The sequence below is a fragment of the Nelumbo nucifera genome, chromosome 2 (genome assembly GCF_055504915.1).
Source record: "Nelumbo nucifera cultivar China Antique chromosome 2, China Antique-T2T, whole genome shotgun sequence".
Taxonomy (NCBI): domain Eukaryota; kingdom Viridiplantae; phylum Streptophyta; class Magnoliopsida; order Proteales; family Nelumbonaceae; genus Nelumbo; species Nelumbo nucifera.
The window spans coordinates 61516783-61544688 of record NC_142650.1 but is presented as its reverse complement, the minus strand read 5'-3'; the positions used below and the strand labels follow the sequence as shown (position 1 = coordinate 61544688).

Here is a 27906-nt window from a genome sequence, read left to right as displayed (position 1 = left end):
AAAATTTAATAAACCGAAACCGACCAAACCGTTTTACTATAGACCGAATCAAACCGCAAATTCGGTTCGGTTCGGTTTTACTATAGCGGGAGAAACCACGAACAAAACCCTAGAATCTAGATATAAAGAAAAACCCGGACCCCTCAGGCTTGCTTATTCAAGAAAACCCTAAAACATCCTCGAAGGCCCCCTTCTGCACAGCCGAGCTTGTGTAATCTGCAGATCTAAACTTCCTAGTAATCTCTCATTCTCATTCTCCCTCCCTCCCTCCCCCCCCCCCTGCCCCCCCCTGCCCCCCCCCTCTCTCTCTCTCTCTCATAGTTGCACTAACGAATTGCTTTCAATCTTGTTGAGCAGAAATGAAGGTCATCGCTGCGTATTTGCTGGCTGTTTTGGGAGGGAACGCCAGCCCTTCCGCCGATGACTTGAAGGACATACTCGGATCAGGTACTATGTTTATTTTTCGCTGTCGTTTTTTTTTTTTTTCTATTCGTATTGTTAAAGCATGATTTATGACCAGAGGTCCCTTTTAATTGCAGTGTTTATATTCCTTATTTTTTTCCCGTTGATTTCTGTCACATTCTGAACGCGTATAAGTTGTCTGTGTTGGTTGATTGTAAGGCCTGAAAGATTGTTTCTTTCCATGTGTTCTTTGCTTTTCGGAATTTGCGGGTTATGTTCGTTTGAGTTCAACATTGTTACATATTGCTCCATTCCAGGGATTTCTTTGTTTGCGTTTCGGCCCGTGTATTACATTTTTGGTCATTGTGTTACCATACAGTAAAGACAATTAATCCTCTGCGTCTCGTCATCCTGACGTTTTGGATGGTATTCGTAGCCTATATACTATAAAGAGTTTATTGGTTAGTTACGAACTTTGGTGTCATGGAGTGTTGATCCATGACTCTGGACGAGTGTATGGTATTGGGAGAAGGCTCAGTTCAGTCTTGAGAGAGATGGGGCGCCTTAGGCCGAGCGCTTCCCCCTTGAGAGATGGGGTGGCGTGGTATTCCACGGGAGAGGTTTCAAAAAATCGTGGCGCACTATGAGTGCGATAGGCGCATATTACCAATTGGGCTTCCATGGCCGCTTTGCTGCTCTGATATTGCTAGCAGAGCGAGGGTATTGCCCGACATTTTTTTTTCTATCAACTTTTTCTTTGTTACACGTGGATGTCAAAAAAGGGAACAATTCAGCCTATGGTACCTTAGGCTGCCCGTAGTTTATTTTAAGAATGTTGGTTGGGAGCGCGTCTGGGCAATTCTTAAATCATATCAAGATGTTCAATGTATATTCTCCATAAGATTTTATGATTTAGATGGTGTCGTTTACTTGGTTGTAGAATTGGCATTCCTCCCTTTCCTGCAGCACAGTCTGAAATGTAATTGTTTTATCTAAATGTTAGGTTTTCTTAGTTGATATTCCCTGGATTGGGTAGATTTGGTGTGAGTTGAGCTACAATATGCCCATTTAATCAGGCAACCTAAGTGAGCGTGATCCAACCATACCAACACCTGGCCAAAGACCCATTTAGCATATGGGGGGGAGTGAGCGATTGATGCAATCCTTCTCATTTACAGTTCATGGGTACTCTTTACCCAATCCTAAGTTCCCAACCCTTTTAAATTGACCTGTTATTTGATTCAACTCATTTCTGACCTGTGAATAGGCTGGGTCATAAATTGTCACCCTTAGATGCAGCCTATATTTATGTGTATTTAGTTTGTCAAATCTTTCTTAGATGGCTTCTATGAGTTGTGACTTGGAAATTCTGAGACTGGTTTCTGAGCATTTTTCCACATGATTTTACACAAAAAAAATTTATTGAGGAAATTGTCTAATTTTGCAGTGGGGGCTGAAGCTGATGATGATAGGATTGAACTCCTCTTGTCTGAAGTCAAGGGTAAGGATATTACAGAGCTTATTGCATCTGGGAGGGAGAAATTGGCGTCAGTTCCTTCTGGTGGTGGTGCTGCCATTGCTGTAGCTGCTGGTGGTGGTGGAGCTGCTGCTGCCGCTCCTGCAGCAGCTGAACCAAAGAAAGAGGAGAAAGTGGAGGAAAAGGAAGAGTCTGACGAGGTGCTCTTCTTGGATGAACCTAAGCTTTTTTATAGGGATTTTCTCATTTGGCTTTCCAATTTATTATTTTCTCTATTGTGACTAAATTTTTTTCCTAGATTTTTATGACTGACCTTTTCTTTTGTTGAACTCGTGGCAGGACATGGGCTTCAGTCTCTTCGACTAATGGACTAGGCAGCTAGCTACTCTCTTGTACTAAACTTTTTCTTCTCATTTAGTGCTAAGGTTTTTGGTCTGCAAAGATGATGTGCTTCTTGATTTTGTGGAGACTTTTCAGCTTATTGTTAGTAGAAAAGAGATAAGAGGGAGTCACAAACATAGCCGGATTATTAATATTCAATCCAGTATTATTTGAATCCATTTACTTGATATTCAGTGACGTGTCCTGTTGGAAAGGGTGGTATTGCAGATACATATGTAATTCATTTGTCGCTGCGTTTTATTTGACTTTGTCATAGGTTTTGTTTTGGTCAGTTGAATTTACGTCTGAAATTAAAGAACCCCAGAATTCCCTATACCTCAGTCTTCTGACGACTTTATGATTTACAGAAAGCCTCAACAGTTGCATTTAAATTCTGGTTTAAATCAATATGAAGTGGCTTTGGGTGAAAAAGTCATTTACTTCAAATCTCAAAGAACATCCCAACAGACATTCGAAATTGATAGCTCTTGGCATTCCGATCCCAATTGCAAATAGAAAAATGTTTAGGGGCTCTTAGTGCTAAGAGTATAGCTGATAAATATTGATAAATCAAACCTAAGGAGTATCTTGGATAGAATAGAAGATGGATTAAAAGGCTAGAAGATGAACACCCTACAGGATATAAACAAGGTTTTATGAGAAGATGCGTGAAAGACCCCCATTGTGCCTTGACCAAGGAAGAAGGGATAGTCCTAAAGAAATCAAGGTTATATGAGAGGATGGGAGATAGACCCCCATTGTGCCTTATGCGGTCATCAACATGTCGAGGACACAGACCGTTTATTCCTTTATTATCCTTTGGTAAAGCAGGTTTGGCCTTATGTTGACCGATCCCCTTTGGACTTTCGGAAGGTGAAAGTATTAAGTTGCTTCAATAGAATCAAGAATCTATTAAATGCTAAAGCTCTTGGAGTAAAGGTAGCTTTCTTTATATGGAATTTATGGACCCATAGAAGCAAAGCAATATTTGAAAACGTATCTATGAACCTAGCCACGCTAATTGAGCTGCAGTAGAGCTTGATGAATACTCAGATGCAAATAACCCCTAGTGTGACACTGTTGACCCAAGCAAGCAACAAAACTCTAAACCGCGTAAGGTGGGTCTTCCCAAACATAAGCTAAATCAAATTAAATTTCGATCCTTCTTGTGGAGGGGACGATAGTGCAGCGATTGGTTGTAGGGATGCTCATAAAAAAACCAAATTGAACAAAAAAATGTGGTTAACTGACTGGTATATATATTTAATATATATATATATATATCATATATTATATTATTATCTATATATTATATATAAAATATATGTATATACACATGCATATAAATAAATAAATATATAATTATCTATTGGTTTACCGGTATTTGGAGAATTACAAAAAACTGATGGTACTGGTTTGATTTTATAAAAAAGCCCACAGTTCTATTAACCTAATCATGAACACCCCTAAATAGTTAGGTAGCGAGGGACTACAAAAGCAACATCATCAGAAAGAAGATAAGTAGTGCATTATCTCAGTTGTGGAGGTGCAGGCGGCTAATGAAGTGGTTGAAGTAAGATTAATAATCATCTCGTAGGGGATTCCCTCTTAACAGTTGAATGCCTCAACGGCAAGAAGAACCCACCATTACAATTTTATTTGTACTAAATTCAAACAACTTTCTCCTTCCATCTGTTCTCCCATTCTCTTTCCCTGTTTCCTCATCGAAAGAAGAAGAGGAATATCTCCAACAAATAATGACACAAAAGAGTGTAAGAGGGTAAAATAGGAATTTAATTTTTTAAGAGTTCAAGGTATGTTTAAGTCCAGTGGGGTCAACTATAAGGAATCTTTAAGTATATCTAAATCCTCAGGGTATGTTTAAGTCAATTTTTGAAAATTGAGCGTATGTTTTCAAGTCGATTTTTGAAAACTGAGCACCATCCTTCCACATGAATGTGTTTGGTTAAACGGTTGGGAAAGGTAGGCCCTTGTGAGTTGTGACCACATAACCCCCTTTATTCGCATGCGTTTCCCAAGGATTAGGCATCCTCGTGAATTGTGACCATGGGGATGATTCAAAAGAGGCCAGATATAGATGGCCCGTCTCGACACACCATCTCTCTCCAAGCAGCTGAATTATCCGAGGTCACCTATGGAATATATTTAGGCCAAAATAAGGCAACCCTTTATTCTAAAACCCAAGGGAGGTTATCAACTATGCATTGCCCGTTAATGAACAATTTGAACCTGAATTTCATCTGCATAATATCAGACCTCGGGCTCAGGTCTCTGCCCGAGCTCCTGCCTATCCACACCAAATACTGAGCTAACTTGGCCATGCAGTCATGCAAGCTGGAAACTAATACACACAACAAAAAATTGATAATCCATCTCATCCCAAATTCTTTGCATCAGTGCTTAACGAAGCCACTGAGGAACAAACTAAAGGTTTTTCATATCAGAAGATAATTCTGCAAACCAAACTCTATCCATATATCAGTACAATCAATCCGCAGTAGAACAGAAATACCAAGAGTAGATGATAAAGCATATTGCATGCACTCTAGATTCGAGGATTCTCAAATTTTACATGCAAATGTGAGACCTTCTTTTGTCAGTTGATCCAGACTCTCAACTGGAGTCTGAATCCTTGCGACTTTAGCAATGGCCTTGTTTTCATCAGGTGTCCCACTCTCCAGGAATGCCCCCACTATCTTGCCGTCCTTGATCCAATATGATCCAAACTTCGGTTTGGGTGATGCTGGATCACTATCTCCAAATAGCACTGTATCTCCAACATTGTCTCCATAGAACTGCCATGAAAGATCAAAGGAGCGAGAATAGAAATATGGAAGGTAGTCATACTCATCGATGGTCTTTCCTTCCTCACTAGCTTTGATAGCCTGCATGGATAAAAAATCAAGGAAACATTATTATTTGATCCATGAATATGCATGCTTACAAGTGTTTCAATATAGTATTTAGAAGCAAAGCATCTATGAAATGACAATAAAATGAAAACATTTAAAGTCAACTATAGTAAGAGATACCACAAATTATTTTTGTAGAAAGAGCACTGATTTGCAGAAACACACCTTCACAGCCTGCTCTGCTGATTTCCTGGCGTGATCAACATGCTCTACTCTCCGCATCTCATTGTACAACTTCATAGGGAAGGTAGCAACGTCACCTACAGCATACACATCGGGAACATTTGTTCTGAAAAATCCATCGGTCTGCAATCAAACAGGTCACATCATAAAATGTACATTGTAAAAATATAAGCTATAACATGACAGGATTATTTGAGTTTGATGCAGCATATTTACTTGCAAACAAGGGCATATCAATCCTTCAATGCTGAAAAGCATATACCAACATCATTTTCAACAAAAATGTAGGCAGTGTTTTAAAAGTGCAAAGCACAAGAAAAGTAGAAGGGCCTTTTAAGTTTTAACGCCTGAGGTGCAAGGTGTAAGGCGACACACTTTTTGAAATACCCATATGGTGTACGTTATTATCTTTGAGATTAGCATGTTTCTGGCCATTCATTCATCACTATAACATGTAGAGGAGGGATGCTACAGTGCATATGATGATCAGAATTGGGGCAAAGCCCCTTTTAACCAAAATTGGATGGTCTTTCCATTTTGGGCTGATAAAAATTGTAGATTGAGTCATGGTTACCAAAATCCCAAATAAATCCAAGTGCCAGGATCATGAAAATAATGCATTCAGTGAAGTTTGTCATCCAAGCACCATGCTCACAATCCCCTCGTAGAAAAGTGATACTAGTTAGAGAGACCACAAAAAGCATTACCAAGCCCTCTTCTAGAAGGTGAGAGCAAGTAAAACATCTCTGCTATACTTCAAAATCATAACAGGCACAATATACTGATACACAGAATCACATATTCGGGGTGGCACAGGGTGGTGAAGGCCTTAAAAAAGAATAGGCATGAAACTTTTTCATGCATTATGTGCTAGGTACAAATATTTTGTACCATTCAACAGAAACAAGAGGGAGTCAGGAAGCTTTACAGAGACAAGAAAACATGCATTTAGCAGACTCTGGATCTGTGACAAACATTACCCACAAGACACAATAGCCATACATCAGGGACATCTCCCCATGAATATACAAGTATTGGAGATGTTCTTGATGTGTGGCTGCAGTGTCTTGTGGCTAGGTGTGGGTAGCAGATCCAAGCTCCATTTAGTGTTGGGGACCACTCACTAGTGTTCTGCCAATTTAGGTACAGGACAAGGCTGCCAGGTCCATTAACAAATTCGCTGGGGAGAAGTGATGTGGATTTCAGGGTTCCAGCTGATATTATCATGGCAGAGTCTTTAAAAGATTCCTAGGCCAGAATTGCATGGATAGGAACTGATCATTTGCAAATGAACCATACCTCATGTGAACCAAAAGAAGGGGAACAAAATAGCAAGAAACTCATGTGGTTTCTTTTACTAGGTGATTACATGGCTTATGCCTTTTGAAAGATGGTTTTTTTTTTTATTAGTACCTTTTGAAAGACAAACAAATAAGGAAATTGGTAGTTAAATGAAACGAAAATGAATTTACTTATCTGCACCTTTTTTTTTCTCCCTTTATTGTTGTATTACACCTGTTTTTTCAGAAAAAAAGTTCCCTCATTACTTTCGCCCTTTCTCTGTTTTTAAAGTTTGTCTTGCCTTTTGTCTATTTAGCATGCAGACATCATATTGGATGTCCCTCGCAATTTTCCAAGGTGTGCTTCACATAACAAATTGATCATTTCAATTAACAGATCATGTTCAGAATGAGGCATTCACTTTAAGAATTTAAAGAAAAGAAGAAATATGAAAGATTGTAAACCATGCCATGAGATAATGCTGCAAATATCTCATATAATTTCGCTTATTATCTGTTTGGGGTTGTAGAATTGATGCATTCAAGTGCTTCAACTATTAAGATATTCTAGTCAAAAGGATAAAAAAAGAAAGGAGAGGAAAAAAAAAAGAATGGATAAATACAACGCAGAATCATAACCAAAGGTTTTTGTGCAACAAGTTGGAGAACATGCATAGAGTAAAGGTGCAAAGAACAAATTAATTCCATCTTTAAGAACAAATACAGAAATGAGGAGGTTAGAAGCAATACCAACCTTAATTCCACCTTTCTCTTCCTCAACCTGGCCCTTAAATAGTTTTGTAAGTGGTCTTCCACCAACACCAACAACAACAATGTCAGCGTCCAGTACTCTTCCATCCTTCAGTTTTACTGCCTTTACCTAAACAATAGGAAAGAATTAACCATATAAAACACTGAATGGTTAATTTGGATTTCATTAAAAACAAGTAAGTGGATGCGTTTCTCAACTTACCTCTCCATTTGCATCAGAATCAAAGCCAACTGCAACTGTTCCCTTGATAATCTTGACTCCCTTCTTGGCATAGTAGCCCTCATAAAAAGCAGCTATACCAGCAGTGAAAAGCCGTGGCACTGCAAATATATGCCATATGTTAGAAGATACAAGAATTTTTTATAAATATTGAACAGTAACAACACAACATAAGAAATTCATATAATTTCTTTTATATTTCAAAAACCAAAATGTTAATTTCCCTGAAATCTTGGGAAGCATGAAGTAGCTAGATGTTCTTGATAAAGGCTTAAGGGCAGTTAAAACTTACTGCACCATGGTTCAGGGTAGACCATTGTGACATCAAAATTATTGATTTTCATCACAGCACTAAGCTCAAGACCAATGTACCCTCCTCCAACAATTACGGCTTTTCCATTCTTCTTTGCCTTGATGGCCTCTACAAGCTTGTCGGCATCATCAATTTCTCTCAAATAGAAGATGTTCTTCGAATCAGCTCCTTGAACACCAAAGTCACTTAACCTTATGACCTGCATAGGAGCACAAAGAATTTGATTTGCATGGGGGGCAAGTTATAAAATTGTGGACATTTCCAAACACATCTTGCAACCTAAAAATGAATGAATGATGAACAAAAGCATGCATGATGAGACATTTGATGCTTACTGTTGAACCAGTTGCAATGATCAAAATATCATATTTAAAGCTTGCTCCAGATGCACTTGTGAGAGTCTTGGAAGCAAGATCCGCTTTCACTATTTCAGTGTTAAGAATCAACTCTATGCCTGCAAATGTGACATTCCATATTAAATAATCCAGTTGTGTAACAAGGAAAATCTTCGTATAAATATCAACAGAATCAAGAATTACCTTTCTCAGCATACCATTCAGGAGGAAGTCTCTCGCCACCACTCCCAACACAGACATGAAACCCTGGGAGTCTTGCCGCTCCTGCAAAATCTCACTGTGAGCTTAGCCATGCAGAAGAAATGGTTGCACAGAATAAAGAGATGAAACAAAAGCTGCTTTAAGTCCAATAGGAGATGGAATTAACGTGTAGACTCAGAACTCAGAAGTTAGTCAAACATCACATTTCATAAATTCTAGCTTCAACAGGAAATACAAAGAATACCACTTTAATATGAAAATAGGAACACTTTGCAAGAAAAAAAAGGACAGAGAACAGAGCAAAGTCATAACTGTAAAAAAGGCACAAAATTAATTTTTGATATTACTAAAATATAATATCCATACCATAAAGAACTGATATAATCCATATAATAATTGATCTTAACAACCTGATTTTACATTGGATTGCATGACTGCAATGAGTTTTTGAAAAATCCAGAGGACATCGTTACAAAAGCCTGATTAAATTTGACTTCCCTCTGGTTATCTGTATAAGATGAATAACTTACCCTCAGGAAAAAGGTATGCCTTACTGAGTGCTGGACGTTCATAAGGAGCCACCTGGAAAAAGGGAAGAACTAGTATATTAGTCTTAGTGCAAAAGAAACTCACAGTCTTACAATGTACAAGGCGCTGACTGAAATTTGTGCAGTATCTTATCATCTCTCTATTACTAAAAGAACAATATCAATGTAAACCATAAGCACCATTAAAATAAGTGGTATATCCTTCAATTGAGGGAGCAACATTGGATCATCATTACAACCTAAGAATTTGTGAAAGCAAGGTTCAAAATTTTGATATGTTATGCCCCGCATTGGGCGTATCATATTGTATAGGTGGCTTAACAATACGCCCCTATAGGGGTCTTATTGGGGTCTGACCTGGTTCAGGGGCTAGACCAACCTTAAACCGATCCTTCTGAACCCGTTTCGAAGAAAAAGAAGGGGAGGGGGGAGCGAGCTTCGATACAGGCCGATATGCCCCTACCGGCATATTGGCCAGTACCGATATTTTAAACCTTGAGCGGAAGGCTTATACTTGTCTTGGAGAGTACTATATATTCCCTTCATAACTCTTTTGCCATTCTCTCTAGTAGGGCAGCATTCTCCAATAAAAAAAGGACTAAAGGAGATCTACCCAAAAGTAATATGGGAAGACTAAAGGCTCTATCTGCTAAATCTTTGTTTGGTAACTTTGGTCAATTTATGCAGAGTAGAAAATCACAAAATGAGCTGTGAACCATTCAACATGTCTAAATGAAAAGGATGATGATCATCATGAGAAAGCAAATACAGTATCTTCCAGAAAATAGATGCATGCTTTTGTTTTTCGAACATTTTCTGCATTCCTAGAAATATACAATTCAAAGTAGGCAACGGTTTTGCAAATTCTAGTTTATACAGAATTCTCCTTCTAAGCAATGTCTCTTTCTCATATTACTCAAACAACTGGGAACCACCAATTTTTGGTAATCAAATACTCCCATCCGACAAAGATCAGAATTTAATTCAACAATCCAGCTGAAGTTCAAAGTTCTAACATCTAAAGGAGAGAAAAAGGCGAATAAATATAAAACATACCGCCTCTTTGGAAATAATTGCCAGCTCGCCAGGCTTAACACCCTGTTTAGCGAACTCCCTTGCAGCATATCCCTGTGAAGGCATAAATAAAGAGTGAGACAGTTAAATAGTATTAAAACCAAGCAAAGAATATATCACCACCGAGTCTTATTTCTTCATTTTACAGATAATTATCCTACCAGCGCATGGGCCCTTTTCTACAGCATAACAGCAACCTTCAACTGATTCTAAAGATGATTAGATAGGAGGATCATATCTGTGATAGCTGTGCTAGTGTTAAAAACTAGGATTTTCTTCCCTTTTTGCACATTACCATCTAAAATTAATAGTTTGTTCTTAATTTATGAAAAAAAATCTCTTTAACACACTAATGGTAAAGACATTTGTTACAGTTCTCTTCAAAGCTCAAAGTACTTAAAAAAGCTTAAGAAACCCGAATAATGATGTATTAATTCTATATAATCTTCTAATTTTCAGAAAGCAATACGAGAAACAAATAGCATTGTTGCTAATTCCCCAATTCCAAAACGATCACGCAGGCATAACAGGATTGAGGAAAAATCGAAGGAAAATAATGAAAAGCAGATCTGCTAATACCAAAACAAAAAATACATACACAGTCTAGATCAATTTCCTAGATCGCAAAGACAAAATTAGAATCAGAAATGATAAAAGAAAAAAAGTCAATGAGCAACCAAAATTAGAAAGAAAAGGTGCCCAAATGAAGTCGGAGATGAAAGAGAGAAGTGCTGATATGAACTCACAGCTGCGACACCACCACCTAAAACCACGTATTTGAAATGCTTTTCCGCCATGGATCAACTCCAAAGAATCTATAGATCAGATAAAAGAGAGAGAGAGAGACGAGCTTCTTCACTGTTCGCACAGTATCCCCAAATGAGTTGGTGTGAGTTTATATAAAGATTGGTCAGATATTTTTTATATAAAGATTGGTCCTCTCTGGGGAAGAGCTATTCGCCGTTCATTTTGGGAAAATGTTGGAATTCAACGATTCGCATAGACTTAGCCACGTGGCAACCGACAAGCCGTCAACCATCTCTGATTGTACATTTGACTCAGACACAAGCCGATCGTGATCAGCAGAGGTTGGAGTTTCTAGATGTACAGGATTTGGATTTACAGAAAGGGCCCGACATGAGGGAGCGCTTTGTTATTGGAAAATGTTCAAGAAATTACCCAACCTATTATGGTATCGGTTCCATCTGGTACCAATCTGGTGAGTGGTGGATAAAGATAGCCCCCTTGTGTGGGTCCATCGCAAGGAATTGATTTAGTACTATGAACACTCATTAGCAAGGAATCCACATTTTGACAATCCAGCGAGAAAAGAGACCTCATGAACCGGAAAACCGGAACCACGTTAGCGTTTATCTACTTTAGAAGATTCTAGACGAGAGAGGAGAGGAGAGAAGAGAGAAAAAACAGGTCAATTTATTTGGGCGGAACGGGTCGGGTCCCAAGAACTGTACGGAACACTGGCGTGTTCACATGTGATTGGTCAAATAGCCTGTTTTACATTGTTAGGAGCAAATCCCGATTCGTACGTTGGCCTGTGTTGCAGCTGATCCGGGTCGGGCAAAGCATTTTGACGTAAAAGGTGATGTGGATCCTAAGTTCTACTTCAGCAGCACATGTAACAGCAACAAGTGTATTAATCTGGAAAAAAGATGAGTAGCCAATATAAAGCCGAGTTCATATCGTCTACAGTTCTACTCGTAAAACTAAGCCAGTCATGATAAAACACGTCATCTCTCCCATACCAGACTCGTTTTTGTCGGAAGAAAAATGATGACGTCATCCATAACGGCAGCAATGCGCTCGTTAGTGCTACGCGGCGTGGCCCTGAATCTATCGTGCGCTGTGGGTCCCATCTCGCCTGAAGTGCACAAGACCATTGGGCGACTGGTTTAGCCGGTGCTATTTGGTGGGGACCGGTTGCATCTGGACGGGGATTTGGGATTTGGGACCGTGGGACCCGGGACGCCATAGTACATCAGTAGAAAAATAGTTTAATACATCAGAACATGGCCAACCTGGTGGTGTACTCCACCAGACTAGACTTTTATAGGACCAAAATATTTAGATTGTTGGATTATCATGTGGGCAGTTCCATTCATAGGGCTGCAAGTTGGGCAGGTTAAGTCGGGTTGAGGCCAACCCCGACCCAATGTGGATTCTCCAACCTCCAAACCTAATTCAACCTGAAGTTTTTGACTTGGATTCATGGTTTTGTTTTGGATTCGTTGCCGATTTTTTTTTTTTCGAAATCAAGGGTGGGGGTAAATTCAGTTTTGGTATTACTATATACAAAATGACTTAATACATAAAGTTTCGTTTATTGAATTAACATAAAATATGGAAATAAATTATTACAAAATGACTGTTGATACTAATGTTCTTTGAGTTTTCTTGATTTTATGAGCAATAAAATTGTGTTTGGTTTAAAGGAAAAAAGTAGAGAAAGGTAGGAAAACCTTGTATAGGTAGGTTTCCCTACCTTTTTCCTTCAAATCAAACATAACTTAAATGCTTGAAAACAGTGAAGATGAAGGTCATGGGTGCGATTCTAATGCTTTTGAAAGTATTGATACTGTGTTTTCCACTTTGGTCTTTGCGTTTGATCGATTGTGAAGAATGCTTATAAAAAAAGTGTCTATCTTGATGACTTAATCTTCTTTGAGAGCTTGAATCCAATGTGAAGTAGATGAAACTGAGAATTATTTCTCTTTCTTTTCTCTCTTGAATTTGAAGTGGAGTTAGAATAGACTTGTAAGTATTGTCGATTGCATTCATTTTTTATGAACACCCTTAATGTCTACTTAGACTTGTGCCCTAGGCCTATGAATGCCCATATTAACTCTAGAGGTTGCCAATTGCCATGCAAATCAAGAACATTTCTTTGTTTATGGTTGTGTTTGGCATTCCTTGTTTAAGGACTTATCTCCTTTTTTGGTTAGAATAAGGAGAAAAGTTCGATATCATTTGTTTGGTAAATACACTGTAATCCTCCTTCTGAAAAAGGAGAAAATCATAGATTAGGAAAAGGATTGAATTAACTTATTTGGACCTGCATTATTTTCATAAAATTTATTATCTTTTTTAACCTTATTGTTTTTTAAATTTACATTAAATACTCCTTTATTAAAGGATGGGGCATTGGTTCATCACTACTTTATTCAATTGGGTTGTGAAGTAGATGAGACAAAAAATTAATTTTCTTTCTTTTCTCTTGAAGTGGAGTTAGAGTAGAGTTGTAAGTATTGTTGATTGCAATTCACAAGTGTTGGTAAGATTAAAAAGAGCTCTCTAAGTTTATAGGTGAGATTGAAAACGGAGACCTTCCTAGGCACCACTACTTATAGCCTAGAATTAGGGTTGCCATCTCAACCCACTTGCTAGCTAATCTCATGTAAGTGGGATGCTGGTTAGGGTTTACTCCAATACATGCTCCATTATGTAGGAGTTAGTGGTTTTGCCAATGGACCCATTTTATTATAATAGGATATAGGCCTAATTATCATGTCTACTAGGGGTTAATTGAATTGTGGGTTCTTTTTCCAAACTGAATTGTCTTTTTGTTTTTTTTTTCTTAGAACCAAAAACCAAAACCAAACTAAAACTACTCAGTTAATCGGATGACCGGTTTGGTTCTTTGCTTATTTATTTATCTATCATGTTTTGTACATGAAACTCTTTCATCTTTTGATTGAAAGAAGGCAGTGAATGAAGAATTTCATGCTCTTGAATCCAACAATACTTGGGATCTTACTTCCTTACCTCCTGGGAAGTAGATAGTTTGTTGGGTATGTTGCTTATCTATTGTAGTGAATGAAGAATTTCATGCTCTTGAATCCAACAATACTTGGGATCTTACTTCCTTACCTCCTGGGAAGTAGATGGTTTGTTGGGTATGTTGCTTATCTATTGTATTTGGTTTTTTCCTTACCTCTCATCTCAAATTATTGCTAAGGGATATACATAAACTTATGGTGTGGATTATTCAAAGATCTTCTCACCATTGGCTAAAATAGGCTCTATATGGGTACTCATCTCCTTAGCCACCCATTTTAGTTGGTCCTTGCTTTAGTTTGATACAAAAATGTTTTTTTTCATGATGATCTTCAAGAGGAGGTGAGCATGGTTTGGTCGCTTTAGTAGTGTGGTGCAAGATTTTGGTTTGAAATAATGTAGTGTTGATCATTATGTCTTTAGCAGGATTCTTCACCTAGGAAAATCATCCTGGTAGTTTATGCTGATGCTATTGTTCTTAGTGGTAGTGAAGCACATGGAATTAGTAAGTTGAAACAAGGTGGAGAATCTCTTTGTCTCAACGAAAGTATGCTTTAGACATGTTAGATAAAATGGGGTTGTGGAGATCCAAGCTAATGGAAACTTATGGATTCCAATATGAAAATGATTGATAATCAGGGGAAGCCATTAGAAGACCTTGCAAGAAAACGGAGACTAGCAGGCAAGCTGATCTGTCTTATTATTACTAGGCCGGTCATCTTGTTTAGTTTTGGAGTCCTCGGTTAATTCATGTAGAATCCTACAACTACTCATTGAGATTGTGTTATGAGGGTGTTGAAGTATCTAAAGAGTGCTCATGGTTGTGAGTTGTTGTATAAGAAAAATGGAGACTTGTCCCTAGAAGGGTATTCAGATGTATATTGGGTAGGGCCTCTAATGGACAGAAAGTCTACTATAGGTTATTAAACCTTTTTGTGTAGGAACCTTGTTACTTGGAAGAGCAAGAAGCAAGAGTGTGGTATCTAGGAGTAGTGCTAAAGCTGAATACAAGGCAAGGCCCATGCTACCTATGAGTTAGTTTGGTTGAAGCATCTTCTTCAAAGATGAATGTTACAATCAATTAACCCATTAATTTGTGACAACCAAGTCACAACACATATTGCCTCCAACTTATTATTTCATGAAAGAGTTAAACATATTGAAATTGGTTGTCATTTTGTGAGAGAGAAAGTGGCAAGTGGAGATATTGTTACTCCTTGTATTACGTCAGAAGACCAAGTAGATGATATTTTTACTAAAAGTTTGGGCCATTCAAGGATGAATTATATTTGTAATAAACTAGAACTTTATGATATTGATATATATGTGCTCCAACTCGAGGGGGAGTGTTAGAATTAGTGACAAAGGCATACTTGTCTTTTTGTAGTTGTTATTTTCTCTTTTATATTTGTTGTACCTATCTAGGGGCATTGTTATAATTTAGACCGTTAATGAATGATAATACATACTGGGTCAACAATGAGGAGAGGATGTTTGACATAACCTTGTTGGTCTTCCCTTTCTTCTTCTCTCCCTCTCTTCTACCTCTTCTCAACTCCTCAACTTCTCTTCTTTGCTTTTTTTTTTTTTTTAATTTCACTTTACTAACACTTTTTCTGAATTTAGCACACAAACAGAGAAAAAGAAAAAGGAGGGAAGAAAAGGACAGAACTCCCAAACAATTCAACTCATCAAACTCAAAGCCTTTCAACCATTTAGCTTTGCACACTTGCCAAAATAGGAAAATGCACAAAAAAGAAGATATGGAATTCTAGGGATAATTCCAACACTAAAGATGAAAAATGCAAAAGGATGATAGAAATATGAAGATCCATCATAATCTTCTGCTAGTTTTGTAGTGATATGGGGTGGCCATATCCAACACTAACCCGTTTGTTGCTTCTGCACCTTGATATAGAACAATCTAAAGAATATATCATCTTTTCTCTTTTTCTAGAATTTAGGTGACCTTATTCTTATATAAATTTACAAGATGTTAACACAGTATGGTGGAAGAACATTTGCTTAGTTAGGTAGTAGTGGAAAATGGAATAAAGAACAAGCTGAAGTTAAAGTACTTGTTGATAAAGAAGTCAATGAAATAGTTGCAAGAAAACATGTGTTTCATAAAAAAAGTTGTATGATAAAACAATCAATCTTAAACAGAACTCTATGAAGTGCACCTATGTCTGTGGAGGGTATTGTTACACTTTAATGCCCAATAATGTTGCGTGTATAAGGAAGACTTTCCATGAAATATTGCACTTGGTTGCAGGAAATTGTACTGATTAGAAACAAGATAGCCCTGTAATAGCAAGTTTTAAGAAAAAAAGAAACAGGAAACGTCCATTAGTTCAGTAATTCCTGTGTGTAGGTTTATAGTAGACAAAGAAGTTAAATGAAGAAAAGATTGCATGTAGTGGAGTTCATATTGTAAGAAGGTGTTCTATAATGAGAACCTTAGCATTGTGGTTGAGTACACCATGCAAAAGAAGAATTTAGGAAAACATGTAGATATCGAACTAATACAATAGATGATTACACGAGAACGTATAATATAACAATACCAAAAAAGATTTTATGCTAAGCAGTTTGCCGTGGTAAGAAATTGTACAGTAGATCATTGAAAAGAAGTTAGAAGTGAGAAGGCACAAGGTTTTGCTGCCCAAGATATAAGTAGTAATTTTCTCGAGCAGATGGAATGCATATGTTGGCTGTCAAATGCTTATCTTTCATTTGGCCAGTATTTTCACTGGTTAATAAAAACAAGAGTAATTTCAAGAGGAGAAAACCCAACAAAAGCTAGGCACTGCTGCTGGTAGAGCACAGCATTTATTTAATTGGCAGTGACAAACTCACCGAACAGTTTGCATAGTGAATGGGCAATCAAACAATTGAAGTAACAAAATGAACAATCGAACAATGATGAGAACCAACAGAAATAAAACCAGATAAGTAAAGAACTATCGACTCGTCCAATGTGATTGATTCCTGAACGGGAAGAAGGAAAATTTAAATGCATCATTTGAATGTAGCCACTAAGCTTGGATCAAAGGAACTATGAGGAATGGCAGCATTAAAGATATGAGTCGACATTTCATGGTAATCGGTATCAGCAGGGAGGAGGTTGTGGCATCAACTGTGAATAAAATCATTCTAGCTGGAAGCAGCCGAATAACATCTGAAGGCTCGATAATCATGGGTTGGGCCCGAGCCTATCTACACATAACACGCAGACATGGGCCGGGTCATAAATTATGACAAGACTATGTATGTGTTTGGTTTTATTGAATAAATGTTTCTATTTTATTTGTTGGTAAAACTGAAAAATGCAATAATTACAATCGTTTATAACAAATAGGTGTCACTGGGCACTATTTCAGTGTAACAGTGAATAAATGCCTGGTCGTTTGTGAAAACTCCAAAAAATAACTTCTACAGATGGCTGACATGCATATAAACTAAAGTTCACTTTTTACATTTTCGACCTATGCAAAAGAGTAAGAGAGAAAAAAATGCTAAGATGGCACCTATGTGACAGCATCAATAAATGTAAACGATACCAAACACCGTGATAGTTGAGAGTGTATATGTCAGTGTGTGTTGATTGAAGGGGTCAATTATTTAAGTTTGAGTTTGAAATTTGATTCGATTAAATCAAATTTGGTTTTCAAAACAAGATCTGTTTATAACTGGATTGAATTTGAATTCATTCCAATCTAATTCTGATTCTGCTCGGTTCAACAAGCAAGGAAAAAACAATATCGGATTTAGTGCTCGCACCATTCTCACAGAGTTTTACCACATTTTTCATGGGGAAATGAAAGACTGTCTCAATTTGGGAAGAGTATAAATACAAATGTATAGAATGCAAAATCTCCTATTTTATATTATTTCGTATGTATTTATATTATATATTTATATTTTTACTCCTTCTAAACTGAACCTAAGGATCTATGAGAACGATGTAAACACGGTCTTGTGACCAAATCTCATCTTAAGAAAAATTGGGAGCGCACCCAAAGAGTACGGTAATTGAGTCACCTGTGATTACAAAAACAGGTTGGAGGGCTCTGTCCCTCCCGGGGGAACACTCAAGTTAGTTGAGATGTAGAAGTGGGAGCCAGGGAGCTCGAGGGGACTAGTTGAGGGTACAAAGTGACCTACCTGAGGTGATTGGAGAGTAAGAGAAACGAAGAAAAGGAATGCTAAGAGAGTGTTCCATTGGGGGTAAATGTCCTATTTACAGGAAAGGAAAGGGTCGTTAGGTGCAGATGTAAAGTTGGTCCACATTCTTTACCCACAATGGCACAATAACCCACATTACCTGGTCTTAATCTGCTATAAAAGTGTGACAATTGGTGACTTGATAGGTTAGTTGCTCGTAACGGCCGACTGTTGCATTATGGCCAGCTTGTTGACGAATTTACCAATTTTCGCTCTGACGTGGGTCATGTGGTAGTTATTCATTGGCCCGGGTTTTAAGTCCAATAACAGAAACATAAGTATACATATTATCGTCGTCGTCATCATCACCCATGCCTTATTCCAAATTATACGAGACTAGTTACATCAATCCTGTTTTGCCGATTTCTTTTATTTAAAGTTAGATTTATAATTATTAATGTTTAAATCTGTTTTTTTTTTTCTAGTTTGACCAATGTCCTTATTAGTCTACCCCTATCTCTTCCGGTCCCTTGTCTTCTATGTATGTGACCAAATCATCTTAGTAGGTGTTCGACACCGATACTGGGAATATCGCACCGTTTTCTCATAAAAACGGTACTGGGCATGTGTGGGTTATAAACACGTTTTTTGTTTGGAAGCGGTGCTGCTACATATATTATTTTTTGGGAAAACAACACTATACAACCATTTTCATCATTGGTCATATTATCCAACTTCCAAGATAATGCCACATCATTGCACCGCTGGCAGCTACGAGCTGTTTTCTGAGAAAACAATGAATTTGGTGTAACTTCAGACCACACTTTCCCGATTTCCAAGGTGTGGTCTGAAGCAACATTCGCCCCCCTGAAAAAATGGTGCCAAACAAGATGTCGTTTTCTAAAGTACCGCTTTTTCTGATGTGGCATCATTTTCTCAAAAAACGGCATCGATGCCAAACACCCACTTAGTCTATCTAGCTATTCTCTCTCATTTTATCACTTATTAGAGATACTCCTAGGTTTCTATGGATGACTTCATTCCTAATCTTATCCTTTCTAGTTTTTTATCATTCATTCATCTTAGCATTTGCATTGTGCTACACTCATTTTCTGAACATGTTATTTTATGAATGTGCAACACTCAACTCTATACAACATAGTTGGTCTTACATCTATTTTATAGAATTTTACTTTTAATTCAAATGGAATTCACTTATCAAACGTAAGTCGAGATGGACCCATCTAGTCTACCAAACTTGCTTTAATTCTTTGGGTGATATCCTCCTCGTTATGAATTATTGAATCAAGGTACAAAAAATTGAGTATCTCTTACTCTCCAATCCTAAATGTATTTTGATTTACATTCCTATTATTACTAAATTTACATGTCATATACTTTGTTTTAGTCATACTTATTTTAAAACCTCTTGTTTTTAAGGCATTTCTCTATAAGTTTAATTTTGCATTTAATCCTTTATTAGTAAGTATGTATATGCATATTTCTATATAAAATTAGCATATATTTATTGATAAAGTTGATTTTGATTTCAATATCTTATTTTCATCAAAGGCTCATAAATTGAAGTGCCATAATATTTTTTATTTTTATAATAAAATGTTATATGTGAGTCATTTCTGATTTATTTTTGATAAATATAATATTTTGGTTGTTTTTAGTTTAATTTATTAAGGATATATAATCAATGTGTTAAAAAATGACCTAAAACCAGAACTGTTCTGGCCATCAGTTTTCGAGTTGACGGTTCGACCGTTCAATTTGAACGGATGGCCAATTCTGACAAAAAAATTTAAAAAATAATTAAAATAAAAATGGACAAAAACTATTGAACGAGTCGACGGTTTAATTGTCTGACCAATTTAACGGATTTTGGCCAAAAACCAAATTTAGGATAAAATAGAACCGATTGTCTGAACAGTTCCCAAGCCGAATGGTTCAACCATCCGGATCAACAACAATTAAAAAATCATGTATATAATATCCAAATTTGATCAAAATCCAATGAATAGCATCGGATTGGAATGTCCGAATATCCAAATTAGATCTAAACATAAGTAGATTCCTCCAACCTGGTTATAACCCTTCTCATAATTGACAATGGGTATGAATTAAAGAATGTCGAATGGCAGAATAAGGTTCATGTTGCAGTAGCAGACCTGTATAGTTGGAATAAGGCTTTATTTGGTTACAATTGGAATTAGGTTAGACTATATGCATCCGATTAATTAATAATAGGATTAGTACCAGGGTTAGGGTTAGTTTTTGTCAAAATTTGAGTAGGTCCGATTCGAAAGCCTGAATCCAAAGTAGTGTAAAAGGTTAATTTGGGTCAATTTGAATTGTAACCCTACACGGGGTGGTGTAAAAAGTGTAATTACCCACAACATTCTTCTGACGAAAAAGACAAACAGATTATTGAATGGGTTGACGTGTCTTATAGAATAACATTTCCAATTGGTCGTTAATAGCATGGTTTTTAAAATCGAACCAGACCGGATGGTCGGATTGAAAAAACTGGAAATTTGTCATTTGATCGGTTCTATTTTCCTCCAAAACCGGATTTTCTCCTAAAACTGTTGATTTTGGTTAGCGAATTGCTGAATCGGACGATTAACCATTTGAATTGTTTGAACAGTTTTAACTGTTTTTTATTTTTTTGAATTTTTTTTATTTTTCTGTCAGAACGGGCTAAGAATTCAGTTTGAACGATCAAACCGTTTGACCCAATAATCAGACCCTGACCAATTCGGTCACCGGATCGGTTTTAAAAACCATAATTAATAGCCGGAGTGATCTCTAGCTCAATGTATCCACGTTAAATAAAACCAAACTCAAACCAACAAAAGTAATGGATAAAGCCAAACTCACGGACAAACCTCTTTTTTTACAATTATAGATTTACTAGAAACAAGGTATGTAATATGGATTAATATGGCTTAATACAAATGTTTTTTACTAACAAAGGTAACAATTTACCAAGCAGTCGAGTCAATGACAAGTTAGAAAAAATTACTTACATTTTATGAATAACTCTAATATACAAATATGTTTAGTACAAATTAAGCCTGGTATACTGTATTTTTAAGGGTCGATTTGGTTCATGATCAGGACCGAAATCAAAATCAGAATCCCTACGAATAAGATTGTTTTGGTTCAGACGAGAAACATAATTGAATTATGATTGTTACTATTTTGGTGTAATTCGAAGTTAAATCGGAATTGGCCATAATTTTACTTTTGCACTTGTTTGCAACGGAGATTTGGAAGAATGAGAAGAAAAGGAAAGAGAAGAAAGAAGAATTGTTCGGTTGTTTTTACAGTGGCAGCAGTAGAGATTTGGAAGAAGAGAAGAAGAAAGAAAAATGAGAGAGGAAGACGAGGGGGAAAGAGGAAGAAAGAAAAATGAGAGGAGAGGAAGAAGAGAGACAGAACAATACCAATAGTTGACGGTATTAATTGCGGCAATGATAGGGGGAGGAAGAAGAGAGAGAGAAAGAAGAGGGGCATGAAGAAGATGAAGAAAAGGAAGAAGAAAGGAAAGAAAGAGGAAGAATGACTGACCGGCGTCTGTATATATATATATATATATATATATATATATATATATATATATATATATATATATAAGCTGAAATGGGAATTTTATTCCTTGGGGGATGGCCATTCCTAAATATGCGGGAATCTCATTCCGCCGCCTATAGTGGGAATCGGAATGGCCCATTTTGATCAACCAAATGCCATTCTGGTTCCAATTCTAGGCGCCTGTTCCAGATAACGAAGAGAACCCAAACTTTGTATCTACACTTTTCCCAAACTAAGCTATAATGATGAGAAATGGACCACAATAGTATGTATACATGCACAAATGACCATTTCCATCACTGAATATAGTAGAATGGCAAAGTGTGATGATTCAAGGGCCCATAATTTAACAATGGATATTGGCACTGAATATAGTAGAATGGCAAAGTGTGATTCGTGTAGCTGACCACATGTAGCTGGGACAAGGCTGAGGTGAGTTTAGAGGTGGGAAGATCAAAGAAAACACAGCTAATCTAGAGAGCTCCCTGTTCAATGGATTAATATGATCATCCCTCCAAGCAACTGTCCAATAGATGAATTATATGAATATGACTATCCCTCCAAGTGAGTGGAATACACAAAATTATCCAAACTACAGGGCATGTGTTGTGCACATCTATGTAAGTGAAGAGTAAAGATATATGTTAACATATAATCAAATTTAATTTTTATAACCTATATTAAGACAAATATTTGCTTATACAGTACTATGTAAGGGTATGTGCTGTGTTTTTGTGCATGACTCAGTTTGAAAAGAATATAAATACAAGTATGTACAATACAAAAACATACAAAATGCAAGGTTTTGCGTTCTACAAATTTATATTTGTACTCTTTTCAAATTGAGCATATGGTTCTATTTGGAAGGAGTACAAATACAAATATATAGAGTGCAAAACCTTATATTTTATATTATTTTGTATAGATTTGTACTATACATATTTATATTTGTATTTGTATTCCTTCCAAATTGAGTCTAAAAGAATATATGCATCAAAACCAAGGCAAGTGTCCACTTTATATGCTATAGATAGATAATAAAGTGAAATTACCCATATGGATACTCTATTTTCCTCTAATTGGCTCAACAATTCAAATTCAACCCAAAAGATGTCCAATATTCCTTTCTCCACCTGTTTCAATAATCCCTTCAACTTCGCAAGACAAATCCTTTCTTTAAGAAGTACAGTTCTGCTGCTGATAAAAAGTGACCTAACATGCACTGTACTTATATGTTACATTTATGGGGAGATGTTCCTCATGTGCCACTAGATGTTGTGCTGTCATTGTGTTAACATGTTTTTTTGCTAGCAGCCACATAGCATAGGAGTCCAGATTGGCTCCCATACCACTCCCACAGCACATTGCAGTCACACAATGCGAACATCTTTTGTACTTATATGTTGTCATTCATAGGAAGATGTTCCAAATGCAGGGGCAGCACAGCTACAATGTGCTGTGAGGAGCCAATCTGAACTCTTGTCATAGCCTGGGCCTAGTCTGGACAGAGTCCATTTCTCCACAAGCTAGTGTTCCCGCTTAAAACTCACTCTTGACTGGTACAATTCAGAAGCAGTGCAGAAACAAATATGCATCCTTCATCACATGTATTTGTACTTACATTGTTCACAAAGAGAGCCTTAAGCTCAGTTTGGAAGGAGTAGAAATACAAACTCTACATATTTGTATTTCTACTCCCTCCAAACTGAACTTTACAAATAGAAATATGTACAGTAGCAACATCATTGACGAGAAGGTCCACTGTAAGTTGGGGCCTCAACTTGTGGGTAGGCCTATAAACGGATTGAATTTGAATCGAATCAGGCTAGATTTGAATTCGAAACTGATTATGAACTCTAATATTCGAATTCGATTCGATATTCGACGGATATCAAATCTTTGAGTTCGATTATCAAATCTAATATTTGATTCGATTCGAATTCGACCAATTGTAGTGGTGGCCGGTGAGCGGTGATGGTAGTGCGGCGACGGAGAAGGAGAGATAGAGAAGATGATGGTTTTCGTTAACGATGGTGGTTACCGTCAAGACTACTATCACTGACGGTGGCAGTGTGGCGAAGGAGAGATAGAGAAGATAATGGTTGTCGTCAGTGATGGTGGTTGCCATCAAGACTACTGTCACTCGACCACTGTTACTGACGTTGCCTGTTGCCTCTTGTTTGTTGGTGATGGTGGTTGCTCGAGCGGCTGCGATAATGAATAAAGATTTGAAACATGAAAGAGAGGAGAAGATAGAAGAGATAGGTGATGGTGGTTGCTCAAGCGGCGTCGAGTTGTTGGTGTGGCTGGTGTGGTTGCTCGGGCGACGACGGCAGTGGCAGCGGCGACGAAGGGAGGATTAGGGTTAGGGTTTGCAAGGAGATGGAAGAGAGAAGAAAACTTGGGCTGAGAAGAAAATGTCGAGTGGTTTGGGGTTTAGTGCCGACTAACTGGGGGTTTGAGGAACAGATTTCCTCATTTATCCCTAAAAGATTTTATTTATTATATTAATGTACAAATATGTATATATGTATGTATGTATGTATGTATGTATGTATGTATGTATGTATGTATGTATGTATGTATGTATGTATGTATGTATGTATGTATATATATCGGTTCAAATATTTATCGGATTGGATCAATGCATATCCAAATTCGATTCGATAATTTAATCAATAAGAAATTAATATTCGAATTCGACCGAATATCCAATTCGAATTATTCAAATTTGATTCGATTATGTTGAATATCGGATTCGAATTTGGATTTTCGAATACCGTTTACAGGCCTACTTGTGGGTGAAAACATAGCACATCCAGTGTGCGCCCTGTTTCATGGATGTTCTAGAAAGGCCATATCATAGATGAGAGTAGGGGTGTCGATTGGACTGGATTTGGTCCAATCCGATCCAGTCCAATGTGTGTCCATTACAAATGGACCAGGTCCAATCCAATGAATAATTTGGACCATTTTGGACCGGTCCAATTCAATGTTCAGACCGTCTAATTTGTTCAAATTCATTTTAATTTAGATTGATTTCAACCCAAACTCGATCCATTGACACCTATATTTTTATCTTATATCAATGACCGGATATTGGTTTAATCCAACCAAATCCAATATAAATTTATTATGGACGGACCAAATCCAGTCCAATCTAATGATCCACTATGTCTTTTTGATCCGTCCAAATTAATTTTGGACTGGATGGGGTCCAGTCCAAAACTGGTCTATTGTGTTATGGTCACACCATCCGACAAGGCACCGCGGCGCAGTCATAGGCAACAGCCGCATAGCAGGCCGCACAACAGTGGGCACCGCCTGGCAGCACTGCAACATGCACCGCCGATAGTGCGCAGCACGCATCGCCAGGCAGCAGCGCGCACCGCCGCACTGCACGGCAGCACGCACCATGCACACGCCCGGCACCGCACGGCAGCGGCACCATGGCGCGCAGCACGCACCGCCAGGCAGCAGCACGATAGCAGCACCATGAGGCGCGTGCACGGCAGCGGCACCTTGAGGCGTGCGCATGCACTGCGCGGCAGCAGCACTGCGCGCACGCACCGCGCGGCAGTGGCACCATGAGTCGCGCGCACGCACCCGGCAGCAGCAGTAGAGCGGGGCCCACACGACAGCTCATAGGGGTGGGCCCACCCTTATCCGGACACATCAAGCCAACTCGCCGCTAGCTTACCTTATCCTTATCTTATCCCTTATCCCTTAGCTTTATCTTAATCTCATCTTTATCTTATCTTAAGTAAGAGTGAGTTACCAATAGGAGTAGGTAATTAGGAGTTTGAGTCAAGTTGGAGTTTGAGTTTAATTAGGAATTTTCTTCTGTAATCTCCTATTTAAGGAGCCACGAATTGAAATAAAGCATTCAGTTTTCCAGTCAACAAAAGAGTGAGGAGAGTTTGGGTGGTCTCTTGGACAAACACCCTCTTAGGAGAGTTCGGGTGGTCTCTTAGACAAATCACCCATCCAGTTTTCGTAATCGGGTCTGCAAGCAAGGAAAGGCGCAAGGGGAAGCAGGGCTTTCGCACCGTGGACCGACTCGTAACGGGACCCTATGTGCGGGACCATAACATATTGACACCGATGAGAGAGGCAGAGAGGTGGGAAGTTGTCCAGAGAAAGGATCTCAAGTTCATGCAGGCACCCTTCTGTTCTTATTAGGCATTTACAGCTTGGATTTCATAATTTCTAAATCGAACATTAAAATAAATTTTGTATGGTTAATCATGAAAGAAACATATTGACATAAAGAATCTCAAAAGATCTGAACTATTACCTAGTACCCTGGTCTTATTAGGAAAAAATCATTGAAGGATGCCAGCCTCAATTGATGAGGTAGCCTATTTATGTCGTTGGTTCATTGATCCATGTATTGACTATTGAGAGGACCCACCAATGATTCTAATCTAATAATTATCTCTTACTGAACTAATTGATTCATTAATTGAGTTGATAACTAGATATGTTAAATGAATCCTTTTCTAAGAACATAGATTATGAAAGCAACTAGCTATGATTTAGGCTTCAATAAGCATGGTACGCTTTGGTTCCACATGGTTCGACTGAAGAGATTATTTTAAAATTTCCGATACAAATCTGAGCCAGAATACAAATTTTGGGCTTGGTTTAGCTTTGCATATGTTTGTTTGTGACAATAATATGCACAGGTTTCCACTGACCCTGTGCATACTATTGGTTTGGGTGTATATGAGTATATGAGGTAAGAGTCGAAACCTACTCGCCAAATAATATGAGGTAAGAGTGTAAACAAAAATACAAAAACCTCCCCTAAGTTTTCTGATAATCATAAAATCCTCCTCTATGTTTATACTTTAGCAAAAACCTTCTCTGTACTTTTAAGAAAATATGCAACTACCTCCCTTTCTAGACAAAAAAAGCCGAAATAATGTGTTTGATTTTTTAAAATGCCTATTTCGCCCTTATGAATATCTATTTAGATGTAGATTTATTAAACTTTCCTCCAAAACACTATTCATTTCTTCTCCATAATGGAAAACCAGAGTCGTCATCTCTCTCTCTCTCCGCCTCGGCCTTCTATCTGGCCTTGGCTACATCTCGGCTTTTGCCTCTTTTGCCTTCCTAATCTCGTGCACCATCTCCACTCGATTGATTCTTTGTCAGTTCTTTCTTCACCTGCAATTTCACAAACACCCACCATCACACAAGGAAAATGAGAAACATGATGGTATCTCGGCCTCACCAATCGCTACAATGAGGCCAGCTTGAGTGTGTTTCGAGGTGTTTAACTAACACAGCTTGCATTTCGACCTCTTTGTCTTGCGCCAATAATTCCAACGTTGAGTATCGAATAAGATTAGACTTGCAGAACGAATAATTGGTGGAAGACTACTACGATAGCTAACAAGTTTGTCTTGAGTGTGTCTCAAGGTATTTAGCTTATACCTGTCAAGCATGTAAAAGTTGAATGTCCATGAAAAGGGGTGATTTCGGAGACAAAACATGAATTGGTGGAAGATGATGGCACACCTTATGTAAGCTGGAGTAGTGATGAGAGATGTCTAATCGAGTCCTAATAGCACTTGTGACATCCATCGATTTTGTTTAATTCTATGAGATGAATCCCCTTTCAACTTTTTATTGGAAATTTCTATTTTCTTTCTTCTTAAAACTGAATTATTCAAAGTAAACTCATTAGTCAAATTAAGCTTCATGCCGTTTACTAAATCATGAAGCGATTAGAAATTACACTTAGAAGGTATTCATCATTGACCCTTGAAAAATATAGCAAAACTATTAGCTATTTTAGGCTTGAGTACCCATTTGGCCATTTGAATACTGTAACGAGTTGCAGCCCAATTGCAACCTTTCGTTTTTCCTATAAAGCAACCCCAGCTTGCAAACTTTTGTTTTTCCTGTAGACTATGTTTGGAGAGGGAGAGAGGGAATGGGGGCGATAGATTGATAGACCTTGTCTCAAGCTCTTGGGAATTGATTCTGTTTAGGAGAAGCCATGGCCATGGGTATGCGATGGAAGGCCGATAGCCTCTAGTTCTTACTTCTTAGGAAGAAAATGAATAGTGTTTTGGAGAGAGGGCAAAATAGGTATTTAAAAAAATAAATGCATTAGGTTGGCTTTTCTGTCTAGGAAGGGAGGAAGTTGCATATTTTCTAAAAAGTAAAGGAGAGGTTTTTGCTAAAGTAT

At 37.7% G+C, this 27906-nt stretch overlaps 2 protein-coding genes across 2 annotated transcripts; one reads left to right on the top strand and one right to left on the bottom strand.

Annotated features, from left to right (window-relative positions):
- The first annotated feature begins 118 nt into the window (after nucleotides 1–118).
- Nucleotides 119–2448, top strand: LOC104586918 (large ribosomal subunit protein P2B-like). The gene is made up of 4 exons (XM_010244311.3): nucleotides 119–236; nucleotides 358–447; nucleotides 1850–2079; nucleotides 2219–2448. The coding sequence occupies exons 2-4, from the start codon at nucleotides 360–362 to the stop codon at nucleotides 2243–2245; spliced, it is 345 nt and encodes a 114-aa protein (XP_010242613.1). The 5' UTR covers nucleotides 119–236; nucleotides 358–359; the 3' UTR covers nucleotides 2246–2448.
- A 2194-nt stretch (nucleotides 2449–4642) lies between these two features.
- LOC104586919 (monodehydroascorbate reductase) lies at nucleotides 4643–11262 on the bottom strand. Its single transcript, XM_010244312.3, has 10 exons — nucleotides 10886–11262; nucleotides 10122–10193; nucleotides 9048–9099; nucleotides 8500–8580; nucleotides 8296–8414; nucleotides 7940–8159; nucleotides 7630–7748; nucleotides 7411–7536; nucleotides 5359–5499; nucleotides 4643–5166 (listed from the first exon to the last, which is right to left on the bottom strand). Exons 1-10 carry the CDS (start codon nucleotides 10934–10936, stop codon nucleotides 4843–4845), a joined length of 1305 nt encoding a protein of 434 aa, XP_010242614.1. The 5' UTR covers nucleotides 10937–11262; the 3' UTR covers nucleotides 4643–4842.
- Nucleotides 11263–27906: the final 16644 nt, after the last annotated feature.